Raw genomic sequence first — 24,583 nt, forward strand, 5'->3', positions numbered from 1 at the left:
GAGCAATTTACAATTCAAAGGTTCCTTTACGAGGAAGACGTTATAACGACGCGAATGCGTGGATAAGCGTCTCGTTCCGGAGATTAATCAAATCCGCTTAGTTCACCACTGCTTTGGTGCTGATCGGAACGGATTAAACGCGAGGACGGTGAAAAACAAGGAGACAGCGCGTCCTTTTGTCTCTAAGAGCGAACATGCTTTAATTCGAAATTTCACGTGCTGGAACGACGCTGCTTTCCGCTTGGCTCTTTGAAAACATCCGTGCCAGGCCTTGGACGTGATCGTAACGGAGATTTATTAATTTCCTCAGCGGTAATGAAGCGTCTTTTCGACTCGAACGTAACGAAATTGCGAATCTGCCAGAACCAAAATTCCGATAGCTGGCAGCCGTTCGTTTACAGTTACTTGCATTCTCCAGTTAGAGAAACGGTCCTCGTCATGGCACGTTCGTCGATCGACGTTTGGAATCGAGTCGTCGTTGCGGTACTTTTATATATATTCTGCGGAACGTTTATCCGAAGAACCATCGCAGTCGCAGTTGCGAGCGTAAATTGCAATTGAATTTAGAGACTGGCCGGAACGAGGTTCCAAATAAGTTCGTTTGCAAATGACCGCACCGATTGCGTTTCTATGACTAAAAACTAAAGTCGAGCGGGACGATGAAGCTACCTCGGAGAAAAAGCTGCGAAACGAGCGCAAGTCCGGGTAAGCGGTAATTATCGTACGTTAGCGAGTTATCGGTTGCGAGCGTCGCTCGAACTTTACTCCAGTGGAATTAATCCTCGTGGGTCCTGGAAAATTTCACCACCAACCCTCGCCAAATGTTCTTTAGCCCAACTTTGCTCGGGATTCTTCGCGATAGTCCTCCTGTACGACCACGATAAGGTTGGCAGCGGGTTTGCGCGTGCATTCGTCAGACACGGTGACAAACTGTCCGTGTCGTTAGTTAACGGGCCGTGGCGTTCAACGAGCAAACGCTGCTCGGAATTTACTGCTTCCAGGTTACGTAATCCGCGCGTGTTAACCATATCCGATGGATCGCGGATCGAGTACGAGGATTCTCGCAAGGATTCAACGCGATTCCTCGTTAACCGGATCGATCCACGCGAAAGATCGTAAGAACGTCGCTAATAGAAACTCGGAATAGTCGAAAAAAGAAAACGTTTATCGAATACGTTGACCTCCCGCTGCAAAGAGACGGAGTCGTTATGCCCACGCCCATTTCTTTCTTCGTTTTACCGTTCCGGACTTTCTGGAAAAAATCGTGAAACGTTTATCAGGGTAGCTTTGAAATTCGCTCGATCGAACAATTTCAAACAAATGTCGCGGAAGGAATTATTTTTAGCTTAGACCGTTTGACATTGGTCGCGGCAGATGGAGATTTATCGTTGGTTAGACGTTAGACGTTAATTTATTAGAACGGATCGAGGGGTCGATAAGACGGAATATTTGAGGAGAAGGCGCGGTTCTCGATTCAATGGGGAAATTGTGTCCGCCCGTGAAATATCGCGCGATTGTGTAGCGCGTGACGCGTGACGGCGAAGGCTCGCGTGCAAGGTGAATCAGAAATAATCGCGAGATTTCGTTGTCCCTCCGTCGCAATATCAATCGATTCGTTGTTTCGCCGATTACGCCGGACGGTTAAACGCGAATGCATCGATCAAAACGAAAATAACCGTGATCCGCCTTCGGCCTGAATAAACAGTCGATTGACTGGCATCCATCGAAAAAAACCGCCTCCGCGGAGAATCTTAATCACAGGATATTCTTTTCGAGTCAGTCTCGTTTATGAAGTCATCCGATTGCGTTTGCTCTTCTATACCATGTATGCGCATCTACGTATACGCATCTGTATGCACATCGTACGTGGAAGATGGCGAAGCACGTTCGATGTATCGAGTATCGAGTTATTTAGAACGCTACTGCAGGAACGTTATCTATTTTTTAATTTTTATCCTCATCGAGTCTCTGATAACTCGCGAAAGACTATCTCGTTCTTCTTACGCGCATATTCTCACCACGTGCGAGTAAATTTCACATTGTGCGAACGTTATCTCACGCATATACCGTTCGTCATTCGTATTTATCGAAGTTACTCGGACAGCTTTTATCGTGGAAAAAAAGCCCAAGCGTCCACCATCCTACGCAAAGTCACAGAGTGGCTCGAAGGAGGCATCGATAGCCGCGAATAAAATCGAATCGAACCGCGTTACGCTATTCGACCGTTTGCGACTACCTTGGCAACCGTATCGCCGATTACGAGACACGACCGAGCGATCACCTGTGCGTGAAAGTGCTACGAGAGCCGACCGTTCGCTCGCGAATAGCTAAGTACACGCGAGAACATGGGCTTGCATTTTCATCCGAACTCGATTGCGAAACTGCGAATGACACACAATCCGAACAGCCTTGGAGCAGCCTTGCCCACGGCTAATGCAACGGTCGAGCTCGTTCGTGATCCGTGAATTATACCCGGTGACGTCGGTGAAAGTTATACCCGTGATCCTCGTATCGATCGTTCGGCGATCAGTTTCGCGAAATCACGATGCGTTCCACGCATACGCGAGAAGAAATTTCGTTGCTGCGATTTTTCCAATCCACGCGCGCTGGGATTTCGTATCTCGACCGAGGGAAAATTGCATTTCGTTCTTTGAAACGCGTCTGAGTGGAGAAACGGCCTCGTTTCGTCGTGCATCGCCGTCGTAAGGCTAGATCGAAACGTACGGATGGTTTGCAGTCGAGGCTCGACCTATTAAACTCGTAATTGTAGCCGTGGCAACGGCGGTCTTTATCGCTTCGTGTTTAAGAAATTAATCGAAGGTTCCGTCGGTGTTGGTCGTCGATTCGGTCGTTAACTTTAAGGGGTCCACCGGTACGCTCCATGTTCCCGCTTACGAATCTGACCGCTTAAAGGTTACTTACTACAAAGCGGTCACCATAATCAGCTTAATAGGTCTCTATGGACAGTGCTTAATCCCGACAAGGACGTCGTACGCATTGTCCGGTGTACGCGAATTGATTTCACGAAATACTCGGATCGACCGGAAAAGCGCAAAATCAGGGGAACACGGCCGATGGCTTTTTTCCGTTCGGGCTGTTCGAAGATTTTACCATTATCGGGGAAAAGCTCTTCCGATTCATTTTTATTTCGCCGTGTACTTGAAATTTTCGCTCCTAACGTATTCGACGAATTCGACGTGTAATCGAATCTCCGAGTCGAATTTGAACGTTTTCGTGTTTGTAAAGATTCTTGAATCGGATTCTGCAATTCCAGTTTTATCGTTTATTTCGATTTTCCAAATCTGATCGAAAGATCAGAAGTTTAAAAAGCGTGGAAGAGGAAGGTTTCGCTCGCTTGTTTTTCTTTCGAAGCACCGATGACTCCGCCGGTTGGACAAGCAACGTCGCTTTTTTTCGGCGTCGCGGCGCGCCACGAGCGTCGACCGCTGACATATTTGGAGCAACGACTCGGTCCAATTGTCCGCGGAGCCATCGTCGTTGCAGCGCTGGCTATCTTTCGCCGTTGATTTTTTCCCGTGCTCCAGTCACTTGCTTTCTTCCCGTCTCCTCCTCTTCCGTCTCCCCGCCTCTCGCTTCTCCGTCGCCTGCTATCGATCTAACGCGTTCCGTATCGCCAGATCGAAACAATTATTCGAAAAATGAATTCCGCTTGCTGGTAGAAGATGGGACACGGACAGAGCCGCTTTGTCGCGTATATCGTTCTTCCAGATCGAAGAGATGGCACGGTTTCTCTTATTGGATCGGATCAAACGCAAACTGCAGGACGACCGAGTACGTTCGAGCGAATAATAGATAGTTGCATAGTTACAGGTTCGATATCGTTGGGTGCAATTTGCACTTGGCGTAGGAGACGAAACCACGGAGCGAATTCATGAAATATTCAAGACGGTACGTTATTCTTTATCCGTATCGTACGTAGAGAGACAAAAGCAAAGTGGAAAGCGGCGAAGAGGGTAAAGGAGCGCGGAGATTCGTCGCGGAGCACGACCACGAAGACCTGTTGACATCCCACGCTGATATCATCCGTGGTAGAATCGTCGTAGGAAGAGCAGGATCGACGATCAAATTACCGAGCGCGCACGGTGGTTGAATTTAATCGTCGCCTTCGCCTTCGATCTACCCGGTCCACGGGTTAAATTCATTCCGTAGCTCTTATCTTCGTCCGTCGAACTGAAAATTGTGGGTATAAGATGGAAAGTTCGCCGTAGACGCCAACTCCTGAACGATCGTCTTCGACGGACGACCACGATCGGCGGGTGCTTGAATTTTACCAAACGAACGTTAAATCGAGCAACCGGATCGCTCGAGTCGGACGAAATGCGTAGCAAAAGGAAAATACGGATTCGCTTGGGAAATCGCTTCACGCCGTTTACGGTTTCTTTTTTTCGCGTACAAAGTTTCGTCCCTGTAATCGGAGAATCGATTACAAGGCTTCTTGCTCCCCAAGCTGCTGTGCAATATCGTTTTACGAGCGCGACGTACGTTGGATGGACTATCGTCCGGCACGCGAGCAACCATGTTAAATCGTGTTTCCGGATTGCGTCGATTCCCTGGATACACGTGTCTTTTATCAAGGAATCGATAAGTTTTGTAGCCGTGTGCCGCTTACTTTCTGTTTGCGAAACCGTTGCCAAGCAACGCGCCCTTAATTAAATAACCAAAGACCAACGACAAGGTGTCGAGCGAACGTTCGATTGGAAATTCGACATCCATCCGAGAAGCGGGAACGGCAAAAGTTACAGCTTTCTCGTTAACCGAACTCTAACCAGAGGGAAAACTTTACGACGCTGTTCGGTCCACGTTTGTCGATTCTCTTCGATGGAACGTCGATCAACGGTGGCGAATTTCGCGTTCGCGTTGACACTGAAAATTCGTCGGTTCCCAGGGCTGTGGCTATCTAAATTTTTGGACACGTCAGAGGATAGGTCGACCCGGTTTCCACGGTAATTGGCTCGCGCTTCCCACCCGACGGACAACGGTTTGTCTCCGGACCCGTGCGAATCCCGTAGCTGGGCGGCCGTCCCGCTGCGTGGTTTCGTTGAACGCCTCTGCCGTGCTTTCGCAAGCTGCCACGATATCCTCGCGTTACGTTCGGATAACGGAATTCGTTGCCCGGATAATCGACTCGATAGCGAGAAAGAACGATCGTCGGTTTATCCGATCTTTCTGGTTATCCTTCGATTTGTGGCGGCACTCGACGAGAAATACCGCCACTCGGCGCTAAGTTCCACCGGACGACGGTAGCGCAGTGGTTAGCGCCTTAGATCGCAAACGTTCTTCGGGACCCGGGTTCGAATCCCGACCGCTCATAGTCCAATTTTTCTTCCACGCATCTAAATTAGAAGAAAAATAGCAGTACCCCGGCAGCTACATCTACAGCCAGCATCATCTACAAGTATCACGGACAACAACTACACCTCAGATTCTTGAATTTATCGTGAAAAACGAAAAGCCTACGTTAGAGACGATATTCTGTACGTTATGTCGGATAGCTACTGGAGCTTCTGTTAGGACGTAGCTGTAGCCGGAAGAAACCGCGACGAAACACGTTCTTTCATCAAAAGCATCGCTAAGGGACCTTTCGCCAGAATCCGAGAAGAAAAGTAGTCGATTCTGCTTCGCGTTCGTTCCATCTCCGGGAAGAGGAAAAGATAGGTTTTAGGGCCGAACAAACAGCGCGTAATCGCAACGACTACTCGTTGTTCGTCGGATTGCAGAGCGCAGTTGCAGATCCAGCGGATAAATGCTAAATTTACGCGAAATTTATTCCTAGATGACGTCGATTTTCGCGCGTGAAATTACGCTCGTCGCGAGATACGATCCGCGTTTAACTCGACGACTGCGGTATCGCGAAAGTTTACGGCAGACTGTGTGCACCAGAGGCAGATGAAAAGCATGACGGAATTAGGGTCGGCTGGTATCGCGATACGGAGCGTGGCTCGGCCAGGGTTACGAAGCTTCTTCTTTCTCGTTCTCGTCGTCGAGAAAGGTGAGAGGAGGTCGGTCTTGTTATATCGATATTCAGGGGCTCGTGAATGCTTTTGCCGGTAGCCTACGTGACCGTAATTCCTCGACTGGATGCCTCGTCACGTTCGTAGTTCGTGGGAAATCCTTTTTTTTCCGCCGGTCGGGATACGTTCCGGAAATAGTGGCTCCTTTGATCGAGCTAAAGACGAAAGCGACGTTGCGCGGGGGCGGAAGGTAAATTCCGCGTTTCGCGTGGTAGAGTGCGACCAAATCGCTTTCACCTTGGTGAAAACACGGGAGGACCGAGGACTCGAATTTCCTCGGCGATTCGCTGGCCCAGCTTCTCCGACGACTACTACTCGTCGGCTTATCTGCGATTCTTACGCTCCGTACGATCGTTAAACGTAATTAACCTTGCACACTGTGACCGTGAATTTGTACGCTAGCGGGCGATCACGGTTCGATTATTTTGAAAACGTCGCTTCGATAATTAGCCGCGGTCTCTCGTATTTCGTCGATCGAGTTTGAAAATTTTGGTCGTGCGCCGAGTCGACGAGTCGGACACGTTGCGCGATCAGACCGTCGCGAGAATAACAAAGAAAACGACCACGCGCTTCATTCGTTATCGGTTATCAGCAGGCCGCGTCGTCGCTCGCGTCCTGTCCCTATAACCCACTATCCGACATTTAATCGCGACAGGATGCGCGTTTCATCGAAACTTTCGAAAATTGCGCGTGACGCGCTCGGCTCGTCTCGTCTACGCGCCTTCCTTCCGGTCAACGGAAGTTCGTTTAAAAAAGAAATTAAGCGTGACGAAGCTAAGACATTTTTACTCGATCATCGATCTTCCGCTTCCTTTGCCAAGTACTATTTATTCTTTGAGCCTGCAGTAGCTGCTACATGTCGCGAAAGAGTAAAGTATTCATCGTGATTAATTGCCAGACATTTTTGATAAAATCTGTTGGCGAATAACTAAAACTGCCGATTCCACTGAAACGGCAATCCTATCGCAGACAGCAATAACAGGGTGACTTTTCCAGCGACCGATACGCGCATCCGGATAACAGTGGACTAAGGCAAACCCGTTAAGCCGTGCGATCTCGTTAACGAGTCAAATGCGCGCGACAAACGTACACACGGTCGACCGATGCGTTTACAGGCGACGATGTCGGTCATCCGTTGGTCGATTCTGCGAAAACTTCAAGTACGATTCGGTATTTCCATCGTTCAACAGGATGACGACCGCGCGTCTTGGAGATCGCCTTTGTCATTGCGTTCTCCTCGACGGCGTTTTGTTCCTCGGAAGTTTTTCCGCTCTCCGTGCAAGGTCGATACGACGGGGTGGGTCTGGACGAGCGAGGAGGGTGCGTGTGGCGTGAATGGCGTTTACGAGCCGGAGTGTGCTCGAAAGGAGCGCCAGGCAAATGGGAAAATCCACGAAAACCCCGTTGCATTTACTTGCCATTGGAACAGCGTGTCGTAAAATCGTTGTTATCCGAGAATTTGCATTTCGTAGCAGGCCGAGCAACTTTCTTCTTCTTCTTTCTGCGTATTTTGCATAGATAATGCAATTGATCGTGAAACGTAACAACGCGCGTACGGTATATCTTTATCTATCTAGTTCGATTGCAACGACTCGACCGAAGGCCATCGAGAGACAGAATTCTCTGTCCTCGAATGAAAATAGAATAGGAGGGCTGGTTTATCACACGCTACTCGCCAAACACGTACGAGCCGCTTTCTAGCTTTGGCTCTACGCGTACTTACATTGCGACTTATATGGAATTCGTCGCGCGAGACATAAACAACGACGGCGCACAATTCAGCCCTTTGTACGATTCGATACGTGACGATGACGCGACCGCCGAGCGGATGTTCCCTTACCGGAAGCAAAGTGGTCTGAATATTCATTTAAACGACCGGTTGGTAGATGCCGGTGAGAACTTGCCAGATCAGCGGTGTCCTGCGCGAGACCGTGAATCATCGTTGACCGTGAATTTCGTTTAGTCCCTTTGTTCCAACAGCGACCACTTGCAAACTGGTCACCGAAATTCGTTCGCGTTTCGATGCGTCGCTCGTAACCGCGTAGCAAAATGAAAATGCAATTAAGTGTCACGTCCGCCCTGTCTCTGCACGCATATTCATGTGTTTCTTTTTCGTTTCAGGGAGGAAGTGCAGGAGCATACCGTCAGATGGGACGCTAAATTCGAGTTTTTATGCAAAATGAGTGCCAATGCGTCCACCGGTGTTCTCGATCCGTGTATTTTAAGGATATCCGTGAGAAAGGTGACTCGTTTGAATTTGCCCCTGAATGGGCCCCAAGCGTTTCCCTCTTCTACCTGTTCTAACGATAGATCATTTTCGTAGGAACTGAAGGGAGGCAGGTCCTTCCAGAAGCTTGGTTTCACCGACCTGAACCTCGCCGAATTCGCAGGAGCTGGACTCTGCAGAACGAGGTATCTTCTGGAAGGCTACGACTCGAGACACAGACAGGACAATTCCATGTTACGCGTTGCCATCAAGATGAACATGCTGTCCGGAGATATTCTGTTCAAAGTGTAAGTTGCAATCGACGTGTTTCGTCGTCGTTTTGTAATCTAACTTAACGATTAAACTCGACGATTATAGCCGTGGTTAGACGGAATGACGAAAGCTGAATCGCATTTTCTAGGCCGTCTCCGTCGTTGAAGCAAACGCAGCTCGCAGTACCTGGCGTACCAGGTGTTTCCGGTGTGACGACGGACGAAACTGCATCCGAGAGGTGTACCAATCGAGAAGATTACGTGTCCACTGGTTCGTTAGCTGGAAGTATAGCTAGTGCTAGCAGCGGTTTTGGTAGTCTTCCCAAAAAGAGGCCTGCCCTCTTTTCCTCGGGTAACGAACGAATCTTGTTTCACCATCTTTTCATGTTCTTTCGCCAAATCGGACGCGAGTAAGATAAGCGAAGAACGACGATTCGCGGACAAACGATAGGGAATCGAAACTCGGTGACAGAACATGACAGGAACGGGGATGGTAATGGGTGGTGCGGTTTCACGAATGGTTAACACAACGTTGGTTTTTCAGAGCTTCTCAGCGGGGCGGAGTCCTACGATCCAATGACCCTGAGCGAGATCGTACCGTCGGCTCTTCCAGTGGAGACTCTAACCGAAGCGCACACAGAGTCAGGCCATTCTCGCAATAGCAGCAACACCAGCCAACTGAGCAAAGGCTCCGGCTATGGATCTTTAAATTCACACAGTCAACACAGTAGGCAGAGCAGTAGTGGTGACAGTGGCCACATTAGGTAAGGCCACGCGGTCGCCCCAGGACGACGAACGAGACAGACGAATACGCAAACGATAGAAAACTCTTGTTTAGGGTAAACGAGACGGAGATTCGAATTAGTTTCGGGAATTTCGAGCGAAGAAAGAGAAATTAAGCCCCGATCGATGTCCAGAGTTCTCTTCTCGAATCTTTCTATAACAAGTACTCGTCGAATACTTTTCTGCTACTCGGTAATCGCTTGATACGTATCCTACCATCTTCGAACGTGTCCTCGCTCCGTCGATCTCTTTCAAACGAATCGTTTTTTTCTTTTTTTTTTTTTCTTTTTCTTTCGTTAATTTGAAAATCGTTTTGCCCCGACGTTCGATAGACATTTTCGCGATCAGCGTGTTTCCAACTGTCTTTTTGCTTTTACTTGGACGATGAGTGCGCATGGTATTTTGTATGGGATCGAGTAAGAGGAACCTCTTAACGGAAATACAGTCGTTCGTACGAGTCACGGGATACCTCCCTCGAATAAGAACGCAACCAAGAACATCACTCTGTAACATTCACTAACAATTTCTTCAATCGCGCGCCACTAAATACCATGCAGTCGCGCTTGCGATTTTGCTTTCGAACTCTACGCTTACGTCTATATTTTAATCGAATCTTTCGACAGAATCTTTTCAAATTTCATTATCGGTAACTTTTTAGAAATTTCTCTTCGGAGAAGTTTCGGTGCTTGCCTCTTAACAAAAGGAACGTCAACGCGTACACCATCGAATTCTCTCTACTCTATCGAACTTACCATTCGGACTCTTATCATCTTAACGCGTGTTCGTTGAACGGTTGTTAACAAGAAGGCATCGATAACGATTTACGAGGGAAACGTTAGATCTGTTTCTTTTTTTTTTATTTTTTTTTTTTTTTTTTTTTTTTTTTGTTACTTTCTTGAGACTCTGGATTTTCTCTATTCCCAGATATATATATATATATACATACATATATTTTTATTTTTATTTTTTTTCTTTACGTCTCCCACGTCTTCCCATTTTCGTCTCTACTTCGTACTGTATATGAGTTTATTATTATTTTTGCATGCTTGAATATTTGTGTTGTGATCTTTATAGGTCACCCTCCTGGCCGGTATGGGCTCCACGTATCCCCAATGTCTCCCAAAAGTCCTCGAGCCAGCAGCCTGCCAGACCCGAGACCTCTCTCGACTCCGAATCCCCATCCTCGTCTTCCTCCACGCTGCTGGACCCACGAAATAGGTTCTGGTCTACGTCCAGCCCTCTTTCGTCGCGCGAGGGAAAATCGATCGCGCGGAATCCTCTAAGATCGAGCATAGCAGCCGTTCCTCTATCGAACGACCAAGGCGAAACGAATCGATGGAAGAACGGCGTCGCTTCGAGCGACAACAGTCGCCTTAACGAAAACGTCGGTAACGACGCTGGCGTGTTCAAAGTGCCTGGACCACAGGACGTTCCGCGGCACTTGCGAAAAAACGTCGAGAGGAATAGCTTCGACGCGCGAAACGAACGTAACGCGACGAATTCGGCGACGAACGATCGGAACGAACAATGGAACAGCGTGATCGTGCCGACCGCGAAACCGAGAATCGGTCAGCCAGGTTGGAGAAGTATCTCGAAAACCTGCGACTGCATCGAGAAAGGCAAGATCAGCCCGGTTTTGCGGCTAGCTGACCAGGCCAGAGCCGTATCCTCTCCCGATCCCCTTCATAGGCCCGATAACCCCAGAGCCTCGCTACGTTCCGCGACGACCGCTCAGACCCTCAGGTAGGTTTCATTCATCAGCGACTTTCTCTCTTATAATTCTTTTTAATTAAATCCCCCTGTCCTTGCGTTCGATGATTTTCTGCGTTCGATCTGTTTTATCACTCCCTCTGCTCGTTGTTCTGCGTTTAACCGGTGCGTAGCGTAGTTCGATAGGTTTCGCGCGAGCAACCCGCGGTAGTCGTCGAGCGCGTCAACTCGATTTCTGGATGGACGAGTACGTTCTTTTAAATCGACGATGTCTGGCGTTTAGATATCGTTCGTTTAAAAGTTGACGCGACTCGTCGAAATCCGAATCGTACGTCGTAGCATCTCGGGTTACGGAACAAGGACTGGCGGTTCTTTTCTCCCTGCGTTTTTCTTAATTTTTTCGGTCACGAGCACACGCTTCAGTTTTTTGTTCTTTTTATAATTTATCGCAATTATATTTTTACGTAAACTCTGGTCGCGTATTCTTAACGTATACGCGTTAGGTTCTTTTTTCTCGGCAATATTTTTCCTATTCTATCGTTACGTTTCCTCGAAACGATGCTCGAAATTAACGACACTCAACGTCACAGGCATTCCGATCCATACGATTTTTAACATCGTTATCGACGAGGCATCGGACAAACACGTTAGATACACTCGCTGCGACATCAGCTTTCGCTTTGCTTCCTCGATCGCCCGAGTTTCCCTCTACGGATGCTAAAATTCGACGATTCGAACGAGCGGCGTACGCCGTGCCTGTTCGTTAACCGCGACTTTAGTATCGTATAATCGTGAGACGTTCTCTCTGATCTCTCGCGCGTAAAAGTTTACGGAAGGCGCGACTGTACCTGAACGCGACGTACGTACTAGAAGGAGGATGTTGGAACAGCGTTTCGTTAAACGCGCTCGAAGGGACTGTTTGCATCGAAATTTCTGCTTCTCGGTGTTTACTAATTCCAGAGAACGAAGAACGTCGGTCGGCCGAAAGATGGATAACGACTCGCGTATCCGATGTGTCGGATACAGTTGCGCGATAGACGATGGTTGGAAAACGTCATAAACGATCCGTTGATAAAGCGAACACGACGATCTCGAGCGATCGAGCAATTTCGACAAGCTGCGTCGAACGTGTATTTCGCCGAACGCTTCCACGGTCGACGGGCTACTCTCGACTGTCGTTTCGAACGACAGCTACGACGAACGATTTTCGAAGAAAAGGCAGCTGCGACCGTGGAAGCGTGCGCGACGTACATCGAAGAGACACCGAGGAGGTGAACGGGTGTACAGGGAAAAAGGGAAAACGAAAGAAAATAGGGGAACGAAGCGAGTAACTTGAACGAAGGATGAGAGGAGGTGTAGCTTTCCTTGCAGTTTGGATGGCTTTGTGAATCCTTGCAGGGGTATTGGCGGAAGTCACCGGAAGTTGCTGGACGGGGCGGGGGGCAAGCTGGCTACGGTCGCCACCAGCCCAGCGGACTCCGAAGAGTCCTCCTTAGGGGTACCGGAAGTCGCTCCACCGAGCTCCCAGCACCGAAACAGCATAACCCCACCGTCAGTCCATGCTTTCGACTTAATTCTCTTCGTTTTTCTTTTCTTTTCTCATTTTGTCTGGTCTCTGTATGTATTGTCTTTCTCTCTCTCTCTCTCTCTCTCTCTCTTTCTCGCTTTGCACTTTCGTCGCGACTCGCGGACACGTGGATACAGACGACGTCGACGCCCGAGTCGGAATCGGAACTGGCGTGCCCGTCCTTCGTTCCGCGACGAGGTTGCGAAAGTCGAAGCGTGTTTCGAGTATCGGAATTGCGATGTTTCAGCCGCTGTTCCACAAAGGAGCGGGCTAAACGTACAAAATGACATACCAGTGTCACGTACTTTTGCATAAAGTCGTGATTCAGCGAGATTACGGATAAATACGAGGAAAACAATTACGTAAACTCGATTTATGCGATACTTAATGAGTTTAATTCAATCGTTACAGAAAAAAAAAAAACGCCAAGCTGACAGTCTGGTTGAATTTTTTACGTTTTCACGATCGGCGTTGAATGACTGCGTAGAAATATATGCAAACGTATTACGTTGATGTCTCCACGTGTCCGTCTGCGAAACTTCTAGAACTATTAGAAAAATTATCCGAGAATATTTCTTAAATTCGATCGAATTTAAAAAGCGAACGAGCTTTGGCAAGTTCCGAACGCGTTGCTCTCTCTCTCTCTATCTGTCGCGCTTCGATCGAGAAAATGGTTTCTCGATCGATTCCATGCTACCGATACTTGTAATCACTTTTTTGCACGCATATTTTTTATCAGTTGTAAACGATATAAAAGCGTAATTTCATTAGACCAAGATAAAGTCGCCTATTAATCCCGATCGATCGATCGATCGCTTTTTCCTGCGATGGAAAGAACCGCTCGAGTTACATATCTCGCGCGAAACTATCGGCCATTCGTTTTCTTTCGCCACAATTACGATATTTCGAAGTTTTGCCGAGGAAAAAGTGCAAGCGCGAAGAGTCGAGCACTTGCGTAACTCGGATCTGTCCGTAACCAGATTTCACCTTGTAACAAATCTCTGACATTTAGAATATTTAATATGCCACGTCTATAAGATTTATACCGAGCGGTAAATTTGTCAACTTCTCCGGTCGCTTTTGCGAGTTACTTCGGCGAAAAGTAAGGACGGCGTAAGAGCGGCGAATTTGGACAGGGCTGGCTCGATTCGCCGGTTCCACTCGTAACGTAACGTCGATCTGGTGACGGTTGGCTCGTTGCATGCGAACCCAGCATACTCGCCTTGGCACATATTCGATCAGAAAAATTAGCAATCTCGCCGCTTGACACACACCTTCCTGTTTCGCTTGCTCTCATCTATCTCAGCCTCGTCCCAAAACGTCTACCGTGTTCGATCGTTACGAGACGCCTTCGAAAACCGACCACTCGCTTTTGACCTTTGCTTTTGTTTCGTTAGCGTCGCTAGCAACAAAACAGCTGTCGCGCCGTTCCTTGATCTTTGTATCGAACGTGACGATGTTTTTGCACGAGGCGTGGTCGTGGAAATCATTCGCGCCCAATTATCCCGCGAGGAAGACGAGCGCTGGCACGGAATCGTCGTTTCGCGAAAGCCGACGCTGTCGTAAAATTGTAAAGACCCAAGGACCGCGTTTCTTAGGAGCAATGATAAATATTTATCAACTTTGTCTCGATACGTTTCATGGCCAGATGTTCGTGTTTTCTTCCTTCTTTTTTTTTTTTTTTTTCCCCCTCCTTTTTTGTCGATCGTCCGACCAACGACTATGTCCTTTGCGGCGATTTACTTCTTGGAAAATCCAAGAGGAAACGGAAAGAAGAGGCGCGTACTATTCCGTGCCGGTGCTCGAAACGGTAGAAATTGGAAGATCGAGGAGGAAGAGAAAAACGGTGTATGGTAATCGTGGATTCGTTTGTTCCCTAGAAATCCTTCCGGTGGTTCCGGTCTCAGCGAAACGGGATCTCTGGACCGAGCAAAGGCGGCGTTGGAGCGTAGGAAAAAAGCGGAAGACGGCGCGGGAAATCCGATCCTGTGCAGGGTCGAAGTGACCAGGCCAAACCCGGATTCCCTGATCGACGAACTGATCAAGGCAACGAACTTGGAGCAGACGGATCTCGAGAGCTCCGAGAGTACGTCGCTATGCACCCTCTGTTCTATTTCGTACTCGACCCCGTTCTTTCTCTTTCATCGACGAGTACGAACGGTCTCGTTGAAACGCGATATAAAAAGTTATAAGTGGTCGATTAAATGTAATTTGTTTTTCGACGTCAACGAGACGCGATACAAACAACGCGTAATCACGTCTGCGGGGAAAAAAGCTATCGACTACTTTATTTTTTTCTTTTCTTAACGTCGTACGTCTAATGCCTGGCGTCTAATGTTTCTGATTATGGATGTTCGCAGCAACCGGACTCCAGCTATTCATAGCGAAAGACGGGACGACCGCGCTCGGTAGCCACGAGATCAAAAGTCAGATGCCCGCGGGTGTGTTCAAGCAGGTGGTGATGGAAGAGAATAATAGGTAACACGAAGCTATGGCGGCGAGAAGACAGTACGCGAGACAGGCCAGCGCTACGTTTTCGCTGGCCCTGGTGCCAGAGCTCGTCTACGAGGCCTACGAGCCCCGGTAGTTGCGAGGACAACGAAGCTGGACGAGGGAATCGTCGAGAGGACGGTGAACGCGGCGACGATGGACTTAACGCCGGTGCACCTGCATCTCCTATCTAAATTATTCGTTTCGGTCGCCTATCCGCCCTATCGGCGTTCGGCGCTTTACGCTTCTCGTACGTCGTACCGGTAACCAGATCGATCGTCCTTTGCGCTCAAACGTTGCTAAATCTTTCCTTTTTATATATCGAATCTAAATTTATGCGACTAATTTCGCGGTCCGTGGTAATTCAAACGGGACGAAACGCTTCGAGTCGTACAGGACGCTTGGTCGATGAAAACCGGCCGGCACGGGTGCACGCAACTCGTCGACCACGCGACGCGTATTCTCTTCCGCCAAGTCGAAGCACAATACAAAATGATTCCTCTTTTTCCTTTCTTTTTTTCCTTTCTTTTATTTTTCAATTTTCTTCTCGTCGACCGTGTTTCGAGAGGAAATCGGAAAGCGTTGTTCGCGTAATTGAACGAAGACAGAGATCGGAGATAATATAGCGTATTAGAGAGCGCGTATCGATGTGCGAGAAGAACGAGAAAGAGAGACAGACAGACAGACAGAGAGACAAAGAAAGAGGAAAATACGACGAAGCGCGATCGGCGCTCAATGCGTAACGTTTTAACCGTTCGATGTCGAGTAGCGTCGAACAATGCGCGTGCACCAACGCTTCTCTTTTTTGCTACCTGTGTTCACGGTTCCTTTGTCGTTCGCGTAGACGACCGCGCGGTATATTGTAAAACCACGACCGAAATCACGCGCGTTCGTTTCGATTCTCGAGAGGGATACTCGACGTCGGGCAACGTTTAAAAAATAAAGTAAGAGAAAACGCGCGAGTCTCGCGAGCGTAGACCCGCTGCACGCGCGCTAACGTACAAAAAACATTTTCGAACGATTCATTTCGGCTATACTTTTCCTTTTCGTCGAGTTTTTCTATCGTTTAAGGTACAAGCGTTTCGTATGTACGTATGTTCATATATATATACACGCACATATGTATATCTATATATGTGTATGTGTGCGTGTGTGTGTATATATATATAGATATATATATATATATAGATATAGATATACAAATATATAGCGTTCTGTCGTTCAGTTGGTTCGCTGGAACCGAACGGATTCCGCGTCGGACGTTTCCGTCGGTGTTTCGATGATGTATTTATTTTTATTCATGGATTTAACTCCACTTTGTAGTACGTATTTCCGTCTAATATATTCTCGCGAACTGAATTTTGTCGCGACGGGTCTGTACTTTGTAGCCTTTATGCCGGCTCCTTTCTTTTTCTTCTTGTTTCTTTTTTTGCACTCGTTCGCGCGGCCGTTTGCGTATGCGTGCTTGTATGTTGCGTGTATGAGAGAGAGAGAGAGAGAAAAGAGCGTCGTTTCCTGCTCGCTGTCGCGAGAGGAGATTCCATTGTACGAGAGACACTTGGAATCGGAGAAACGAGATTCATCAAGTGCCACATTATTTAATTTTCGAGGCTGGACAGTTTTTCGTGATATTACTCTATAATTGTCGTATTCTCGTCCTCGTACCTTTTCCGCTGTCCCGTTAAGCCAGAGATACGAAGCGAAAACAGGGGAAAGAAACGCACGGAAGGAAGAAAGGAAGGAGGAAAGACGAAGAAGAAAGCTGGAGTTTGATGATTTTTTTTTTTTTTTTTTTGGTTATCCGGTGCGATCGGTGACCGCGTTAGTGATTCGTTGTATATAGAGCGGTAGTAATCGTTACGTAGGTAAATGGCTGGTGTTGTATACGTTCGTCCTCTCCCTCGATCACTACTCGAATTACCTGTAACTGCTGCTAGCGTACCGGAGCGCCGGACGGCGTCTACGAAGAAAAATGGCTAGAAGCGAGAAGACGACAACGTTTCGTGTACATAAGCGTGCCTGAATACGTCGAGTGTGAATGAGACTCGTAGAGAGACAGAGAGAAAGACGGCAGAGAATAATCGCAGTACGCAAGGAGGAACGAGGAAGCCGTCGAGAAGACGGCTAGAGGAAGAAGAAAAAGAGGAGAAGAACGACGGAAACGTTGCTCCTTGTTCGCTACGTGTGCGGCGCCTCGCGACCAGCCGCTCCATTTCGCCAGTAGACTAACGAACCGAGCGAAGAAACGAAGCAGAAAAAGTAACGATTAAGACAAGCGCGATGGTAGCAATCGCGCGCGTAAAAATCAAAAGCTTTCGCTCTAAAGAAGAGAGTCTAGCCTCTTTGTTTCTCGTCTCTATTTTATACGAGCTTCCAGAGCGAGATAGCTCTCGGCTAATTTTAACCGTTTCATCGTTCTCGCGCTGCAATTTTATTTTAGCTCGACTCGCGTTTGATAGTTTGCATATCTTCGACGTTCTCGATAAAACGAACCAACAGTATTCGCGCCTACGCTTGTTTCTCGCTAACGCGCGTATCGCTACGATCACTGTCCACGATTCCCTACTTTTTCTACTTTGTCATGGATATTACGGGCTCGCGTGTAAGTCGCCAAGTCGAAATTGTAAGCTCGGAAAGTGAATTACTCGATACGGTTTGATCCGATCGGACGCTGCAACGGCGATATTTTACGGACGTTACAGAGCGACGCGGTAACCTATTACTTAACGGAAAAACCAATATTACTTAACGACGCGCTGGATAATTGTACGCGTCGGAGTTCCGTCGCACTCTACCTGCTATTTCCCGCGATAACGCGAATCGTCTATCGAACGGTGTAAAAAATTGCCCGACCAACGCGAGTAAGCGCGATTGATCGACGTCGAACGAAACTGCTGATCGAGAGCCCGTAACTCCGTCGTTGCCCCCCGCGATCTTTCCTCCTCTACGATCATTCCGTTCCTGCTTCTTTTCCATCGCGCTGTTCGCCGCGGTATTCTTCTCCGATGCCCGTCCGACTTTCCTACGATCGCCGCGTCGCGTTGTTCCCGAGTCTCGCTGCGAGCTGGCCGATTTCGTTTTTAGGCGGCAGAGAGAAGCAGGCGCGAGTCGCCGATCGACGCGCGTCCTACGCTATTTTTTCAACGTACGTCGATGAGGAGACAAATTTTTATTTAAAAAAGACGCACGCCGTTCGGCGATCCGCGCGCCGCGTCGCTTCGTTCTACCCGCGCAAATCCCTTCATCGCGTCGCGTGGATGTTCTTTTAATTTATTCCAGCCGGCCGAGTCCGGACACGCGAGCGTGTTATCGTTCGCCTCGAAGTCCATGGTCCAAGCATCGAGCGGTTCGTTCGACGGATGGCTCGTGTCCCGATCGCGAAATACGCGTCGAAGACCCAGGTATGTGGAGGTCTAAGTCGGGCCGAGAACGTCGCGGGAGTACGTGATTTCACCGGCCGATTTCGCGCTGTTACGTTCTTCCCTGCGAACAAAAGGAGTCCTTCGAATTCGAATAACCAGTTTTCGTAGGAACGGGCGTTTCTAACGCGTTTTGTTAGCCCGGTCCGGTCTTTTGTAACGCGACAGGCACCACGCCGCTCTTTATGCTTCCGAAGTCCGGTGGAAATTCTCGAGACTGTCCGCAGAGTTCGAGGTAAAAGGCGCGCGTCTCTCTCGCGCGTACGTCGGACGACGCGGTCGACGACGATGGTCGCCACGCCACACGCGGTAAAAAATTGTTGTTGCGTTCCTTCCTTTCTTTCTTTCTTTCTTTATTCCCCTCTTACCTTGGACCGTTCGGCCTTATTCTCGTTTAAGCGTCGTTTTCCTTCTTTTTCCATGCAGGAGTCGCGCGAAAAACACCCGGCAGATATTAACGTTGTGATAATTTCTAATATTGTAACGATTACTCGCGTTGAGTCGCCTCCGTATTACGAATTATATTACACGAACGAATTACTGCTCTTTTGACGTGTTAGAAGCTGACTTTTAGAACGCCGCGGATAACGCGGCTCTCCGGCGGCCTGTAACGTCCGTTTCTCTCTTTTTTTTTTTTTTTTTTTTTGTTTCTTATTTATGATTGTTGACGTTTTGTCCGATTCTTACTTTGTGAGATGGATGCGAAACTATCATGTGCTGATAATAATACATTGAAAATCAGAAGATATCTGTGTTGTTTTATCCCCAATCACTTTCTCTGTCATCGTCCGCGCGTCATGGTTCTCCATAGTTACGGGATGCACCGTTTTCCCGATAGACTAACTTTGCCATATCGCCCGAGGCTTCGGCCGTATACGCGTAAAAACAACGCGTGCCATTAGACACGGTTCCATCGGATCGACCGGTAGACTCGTAAATGGCGAGACGGGAAAGATTCAAGGCGATGGTACGAAGATTTAACGAAGAGCGTCCATCGATTAATCCGGACCACGCGGCGCGTTCAGTCTGTTCTCGTCGATCGGACAACGGTTTTTTTTTTTTTTTTTATTTAGTTGTTTACATTCGCAATTTGTCCGATTTGGACATTCGGTGGAATTTTTTGGCTGTTTGATTATCGCGTAGGTGGCTACCCCCAGTAGCCATCTGGGGTACCATCTTCGTGTTCGTTAGGTTATATCGTTCGTGGGTCGGACAACGTTACACGGAAAGACGCGACGAAAGCGACACGTTCCGTTGCTCGAGGTTCGAGGTAACTTTGAGCGAATCGCGCGCGTATTTCGGCTTGCACGTTTTCCCTTAGGAAATTTGGACGAAACAAGGCGGCGATCAAACGAAAAGAAGAAAGGAACAAACGGAACGAAATTTGACGCCGGTGTCGTTGTCGCGGATTATCAATGAACGTATCGAGGAAAAATCGATGCACGCGAACCAGGAAGAGGAAACGGCTTACTTTCTCCGCCGTGGACAGATCCACGGCTCTGACTTAACATCCGTTCGTACATACCGGCGCTCGTTTTACTCCGAGCGTTATGCGAACGCTTTCACAACGTAACTCGCTTCTGTTACGTCTAAATGAAAACAAACGTGGATCCGTACCACCGAACGTAATAGGATGCGACACGAAGAAACAACTGGCTGTATTCGTGAAAGGCTTGCTCGTCCTTCTTTTTTCGCATTTTAGATCCAACCGATCCACGTTTTCTCGCGGATTTATCTACTTTCTACGCTACGTCGTGATTCTTTCGTCTCTCCGATCCTGCTACGACGTTCGATTTTCGATATATTCTTCGTAATTCGCTTCCGATCTTGTTATTTCGCTGTCGTGCGTCGACGACGTGTCTCCAGGGACGAATCGCGCAGCGAGATATGAAAAACGAAAGGAAAAAAAAATACGTCGACTGCATCGTTGGCTCTTGCAACGATGCTGTTGCCAGAACGCGTTTCGTAATAATTTGAATTACTGATTTCGAGCTACATATATCGATGATCTATAACCAGTTTTTTTTGTGCCAATCGTCGTTAACTCTTTTCGTTCGTGTGCACGAAAAAAAAATATATATATATATTTTTATATGTTAGGTTAAAATTACGATTTCATTTTTATATCGTTAAAAATGCGAAGCTACGAACGATAAAGGTTGTTTATCGTACAGCCTAGTTTTCTCGTTTGACTCGCCCGTTCTTGCTTACCGACTCGATGACGAATTTAATTTGTCCTCTGCCCCCCCACGTCGCTGCGTATCACCGCACGAAAGTTTGAAACGTTATTACTTTGCTGTCAAAGAGGTTATATCTCTTCTCGGAGGGTGAGCATCCCGCGTGAGCATACCGAGGACTAAAGAAAAACGCGAGAGGATTTTCCAACCACCGTACTGAAAGACGCGTTGGTCGCTAAGGTGTTCCGCGATAGCGTGTAAATAAAAATTAGGTTAGAAAGCAATCGTCCTTTGCGAGCGACATTTTTTCGTACACCCGACTGAAACGCGAAATTGCCGTTTTTATCGCGCGTTACGAATATTGTGCAACTGGTGTTACGAGTATTAATAACGACGTCGCGCATTCCTCAAAAAACGCGCGACTTCTCCTTTGCACCATTCCCGATCACTGTCCCGAGTACTCGTTACCTTTGTAGAAACGTCGCGAACGCGGCATCGATTTCTAGCGTTCGTTCGTCGTCGCGAAATATCGCCGAACTCCACCTAAATTCTAGTTTCCGAGATTTATCAATTTTCGAGATATCGATAAAAAACCGTCTGTACGGACCTTTGCCTATACGAATGTTCTCGCTGTATGGTGGTCGACCGTCGAGCAGCGACCATGACGCAACGCCGATATCGGTTTCCATATCTATAGGGTGTCCCACTCGACGTATTCGACTACTTTTTCCTATACGCGTAACCGGCGATCCATCGGTATTACCTTTCGATCTGGATCGGGTCAATGGCGCGATAATAATCCGGTTGCCGCACCGCGAGACGTTTAATCGCCACGAACAACGAAAGTCGCGAACAACGAAAGAGCGACGAAAGTCGCAACGATCCATTTTGCGTCTCCGACGTTCGATCTTCGTAGGGATTCGTAGACATCAACGGGCTGTTGAACGGTCGACGACGACGACGACGACGACGATCGTATCGGTAACGCGTGTACGACGGGAACTCGATGTACGGTACCGAAAGCTGCGTATTAACATCTCGCAGATGGATAAATACGGCGAGATAAAAGAGATAAAATCTCATGTCCCAGGCGTTTACTTTATCGAAACTTTTTCCTCTCTTTCTACGCTCCGACCGACAGAGGCTGCTTGTATCGAACGCGACTCGCGATCGATACATTTGCGATATATAAGCGCAAGCGAGGCGTTTGTCGGAAAAATCGCATTCGGCGTGCGAATCGACCTATCGTTGACGGGAGAAAGAGGAGAAGAACGCGAACGAATTTTGAGTGTAACGTCCTCTCGTGTCGCTTCTGTACGCGCTGTGTAACGCTCTCGGCGTTTCACGCGCCATACCGAATGTACTTGGAGTAAAATTACGTTTTATCCGGATACGAGGGAAAATACGAAATTGTAACGTCGCGCGATAACGAAAAATAAACGTTCGTTTCCCGAGAAACGCTGAAACTCGACGTTTCCAGATTTTTTTCTTTTTTTCCATTTTTCGTGTACTCTTCGTACGTACGTCTCGAGAATCGCCGATAACGGTCAATAACGCAAAATAAATAGTTTCGTTGTTCGAGTAAATGTTAAAGTAATGACGATAGTATTTAAAATTTACGTTTGTTTGCGTAGCGTAGTTGCATCACGAACGGAAATGCAAATGGGTGATTTTTTTTACAACAACCTTCCAACGTTCGTCGCATCGTTAATGCAAATTAATATCGATTAGTTCCATTTCTCTTAATCCGTGCGGCGAAAAAAACGCTCTGTTTTTGCGGCATCGTCGTCGATTATATTTCCAACATGGAACACGGCGACAGCTGAAAAGTTAAAGTCAAAGTCTAAACGTCGGTCGAGTTTTCACGCGATCGCCACTCTTTTAACCCGATCTATCGAAATTCTATCCGAAACTTTGCCAAGATCGGTTACGTACTATCCTATCGGCGTACGTATCTGCTGCTGATAGTTTTTGTCAATCTGCCAGTACGATTATTTAATTTTTTGATACACCTGGTATACGGTACCCTGTGCTCCTCTCTTTCGCGACATAATTTCGCGACATAATTTCAGGCGATCGGTCCAAAGTTTAAGAGGCCGTTGCATCTCGATTTGATCCGTGGGAATTTCATTGCGAATATTGCTTGGCAAAAGGAGAGGGCAAATTTTGCAAGCAGAATGTTGTTGCACGAAGCGGACGTGTAATCGTTGCGCGTCGCAATCCAAAAACATTGGAAACGATTTATCGCGTGCCATTCTCCTAACAAAAACTCGCTACGTACGTGCATACTACCGCGCAACTCCTATTCGCCAACGATACGAGGTTGCATCGTAAGTTCGTTTCGACGTTGATGTTCCGATGCGAGCATCTTTATACGCAAGACGAACGGAAGCGAGGAAATCGGAGTTGGAAGTGGACGTCGTCGAAGCTCGCGTATAAAAAGCACCGCGCGAACGATCTATGGTTATCGGAAGAGGTCGCGGATAAACGATCCATCTATAGCTCGCTCGTAGCCAAAATTAAGAGAGAAGAGAATAGAATAGCGCGATTATCGCGTAAACAGTTTGCACAATGCGGTATCGCAAAGACGCGTTACTTGCTGAAACTACCGCGCACGTACCCTGCTGCTGGTACGTAGCCAGTACCGGTTCGCGTAATTCATAGATTCGCGTGGCAGACGCGCAGAGGTCGAAAAGTCGATTCGCAACTGCCGATTGGACATACACGCGTGCAAGAAATTCTAAGCATCGGCGCACGCGATCGAACGACGCGCGTCTATCGTTGCTTGAAATTGCGAGAAAGAGAAAAGCGAGGAGCGCGGATAACCTTTTTGCGCGAAGGAACGAGAAGCAGAAGGACGGCTTGGAAAAAAGGGTTACGTTGTGCTTCGGGCTATAATCCCGCCGCGTCGACTCTCGCACGGCGAACGCGATAGCGAAAGAATTTCTCTGCCGCTTCGATCACATCCCGCCGCGTTCTACACGAAATCTAAAATTAACCGTTTCGCACGATGGCTCGATTCGCGATCGTCGTGAACGAGTTACGAACGCGTATATTCGCTAAACTTTTTCCTCCTGTGACGCACATAAATTAATTTATGTTAAACGTGTTTGCGGCACATCGAACGATACATCGTGTTTACTTGGAACGCGAGGTTCGCGCTGCACGGCTATTGTGGTTTTTGCTCGACGAATTAAGGGAAAAGAGGTCGACACGCCGGTTCGCGATCGCTTCGAGCTGTCTCGAGGTTTCAAGGTGCAACGAAAAACGTTTCGCCGCAGCCGTACATGGACCAAAGAAGCGAGACGCTCGGTGTTCTGCCATGCTCGATCGAACGTCGATCAGCCTTGTCGCGAAATCGCCGATCGACGAAACGTTCGTCCGTCTTTACCGCGTGTTGTCGTTCTCGCCTCTTGTACCTGTTAGGAGAAACGCGAGCAACGCGTTGATCGTCGTTCGTTATTATCGTCGTCGTTGAATCGATTACAGGCAAAGCGAGATCCTTTTCTGCCGATATTCCACGAATAACTTGCGAAAGCGCGATTCGTCGCTATCTTACGCGTATCCTTGACATTATTCGTTCCTCTCCTCGAGAAAAGGTGTAGCCACGTTAGGTGGATTTGGCCGGCGGATCGGGTCTCTATACTCCAAATGGTCGGGACCATTACATAAACTTTCGTGTTTTCGCGAAGACGGCAAAAGGGAGTGGCCGTTCGAAGGAAAACGAAACTCGCCAACGATCCGTGTCATCGACGGATCGCGTTCCAGATACAAAAACGGATAATTAAGATCGCGTTGTTACGTACGACGATGTTACAACCTCGCGTTCGACACAGAAGCGACGATCGTTACTTTTTTTTTTTTTTACGTTAATGATTCGTAAAAAGAAAAAAATCGTATGAAACGAGCGGTCGGCGAGGCGGAAAC

At 48.0% G+C, this 24,583-nt stretch overlaps 1 protein-coding gene across 1 annotated transcript in view; it reads left to right on the forward strand.

The window, feature by feature from the left end:
- Positions 1 to 24,583, forward strand: part of LOC117205905 — a 67,635-nt gene that overhangs the window by 35,791 nt on the left and 7,261 nt on the right. The window contains exons 3-9 of the mRNA XM_033444739.1: positions 8,154 to 8,274; positions 8,356 to 8,546; positions 8,660 to 8,862; positions 9,055 to 9,274; positions 10,368 to 11,036; positions 12,402 to 12,554; positions 14,451 to 14,656. Of these exons, the coding sequence (XP_033300630.1) occupies positions 8,154 to 8,274; positions 8,356 to 8,546; positions 8,660 to 8,862; positions 9,055 to 9,274; positions 10,368 to 11,036; positions 12,402 to 12,554; positions 14,451 to 14,656 (1,763 nt within the window). The remainder of the gene's footprint in view (positions 1 to 8,153; positions 8,275 to 8,355; positions 8,547 to 8,659; positions 8,863 to 9,054; positions 9,275 to 10,367; positions 11,037 to 12,401; positions 12,555 to 14,450; positions 14,657 to 24,583) is intronic.

Source organism: Bombus bifarius, unplaced genomic scaffold (assembly GCF_011952205.1).
Source record: "Bombus bifarius isolate JDL3187 unplaced genomic scaffold, Bbif_JDL3187 scf7180000007996, whole genome shotgun sequence".
Taxonomy (NCBI): domain Eukaryota; kingdom Metazoa; phylum Arthropoda; class Insecta; order Hymenoptera; family Apidae; genus Bombus; species Bombus bifarius.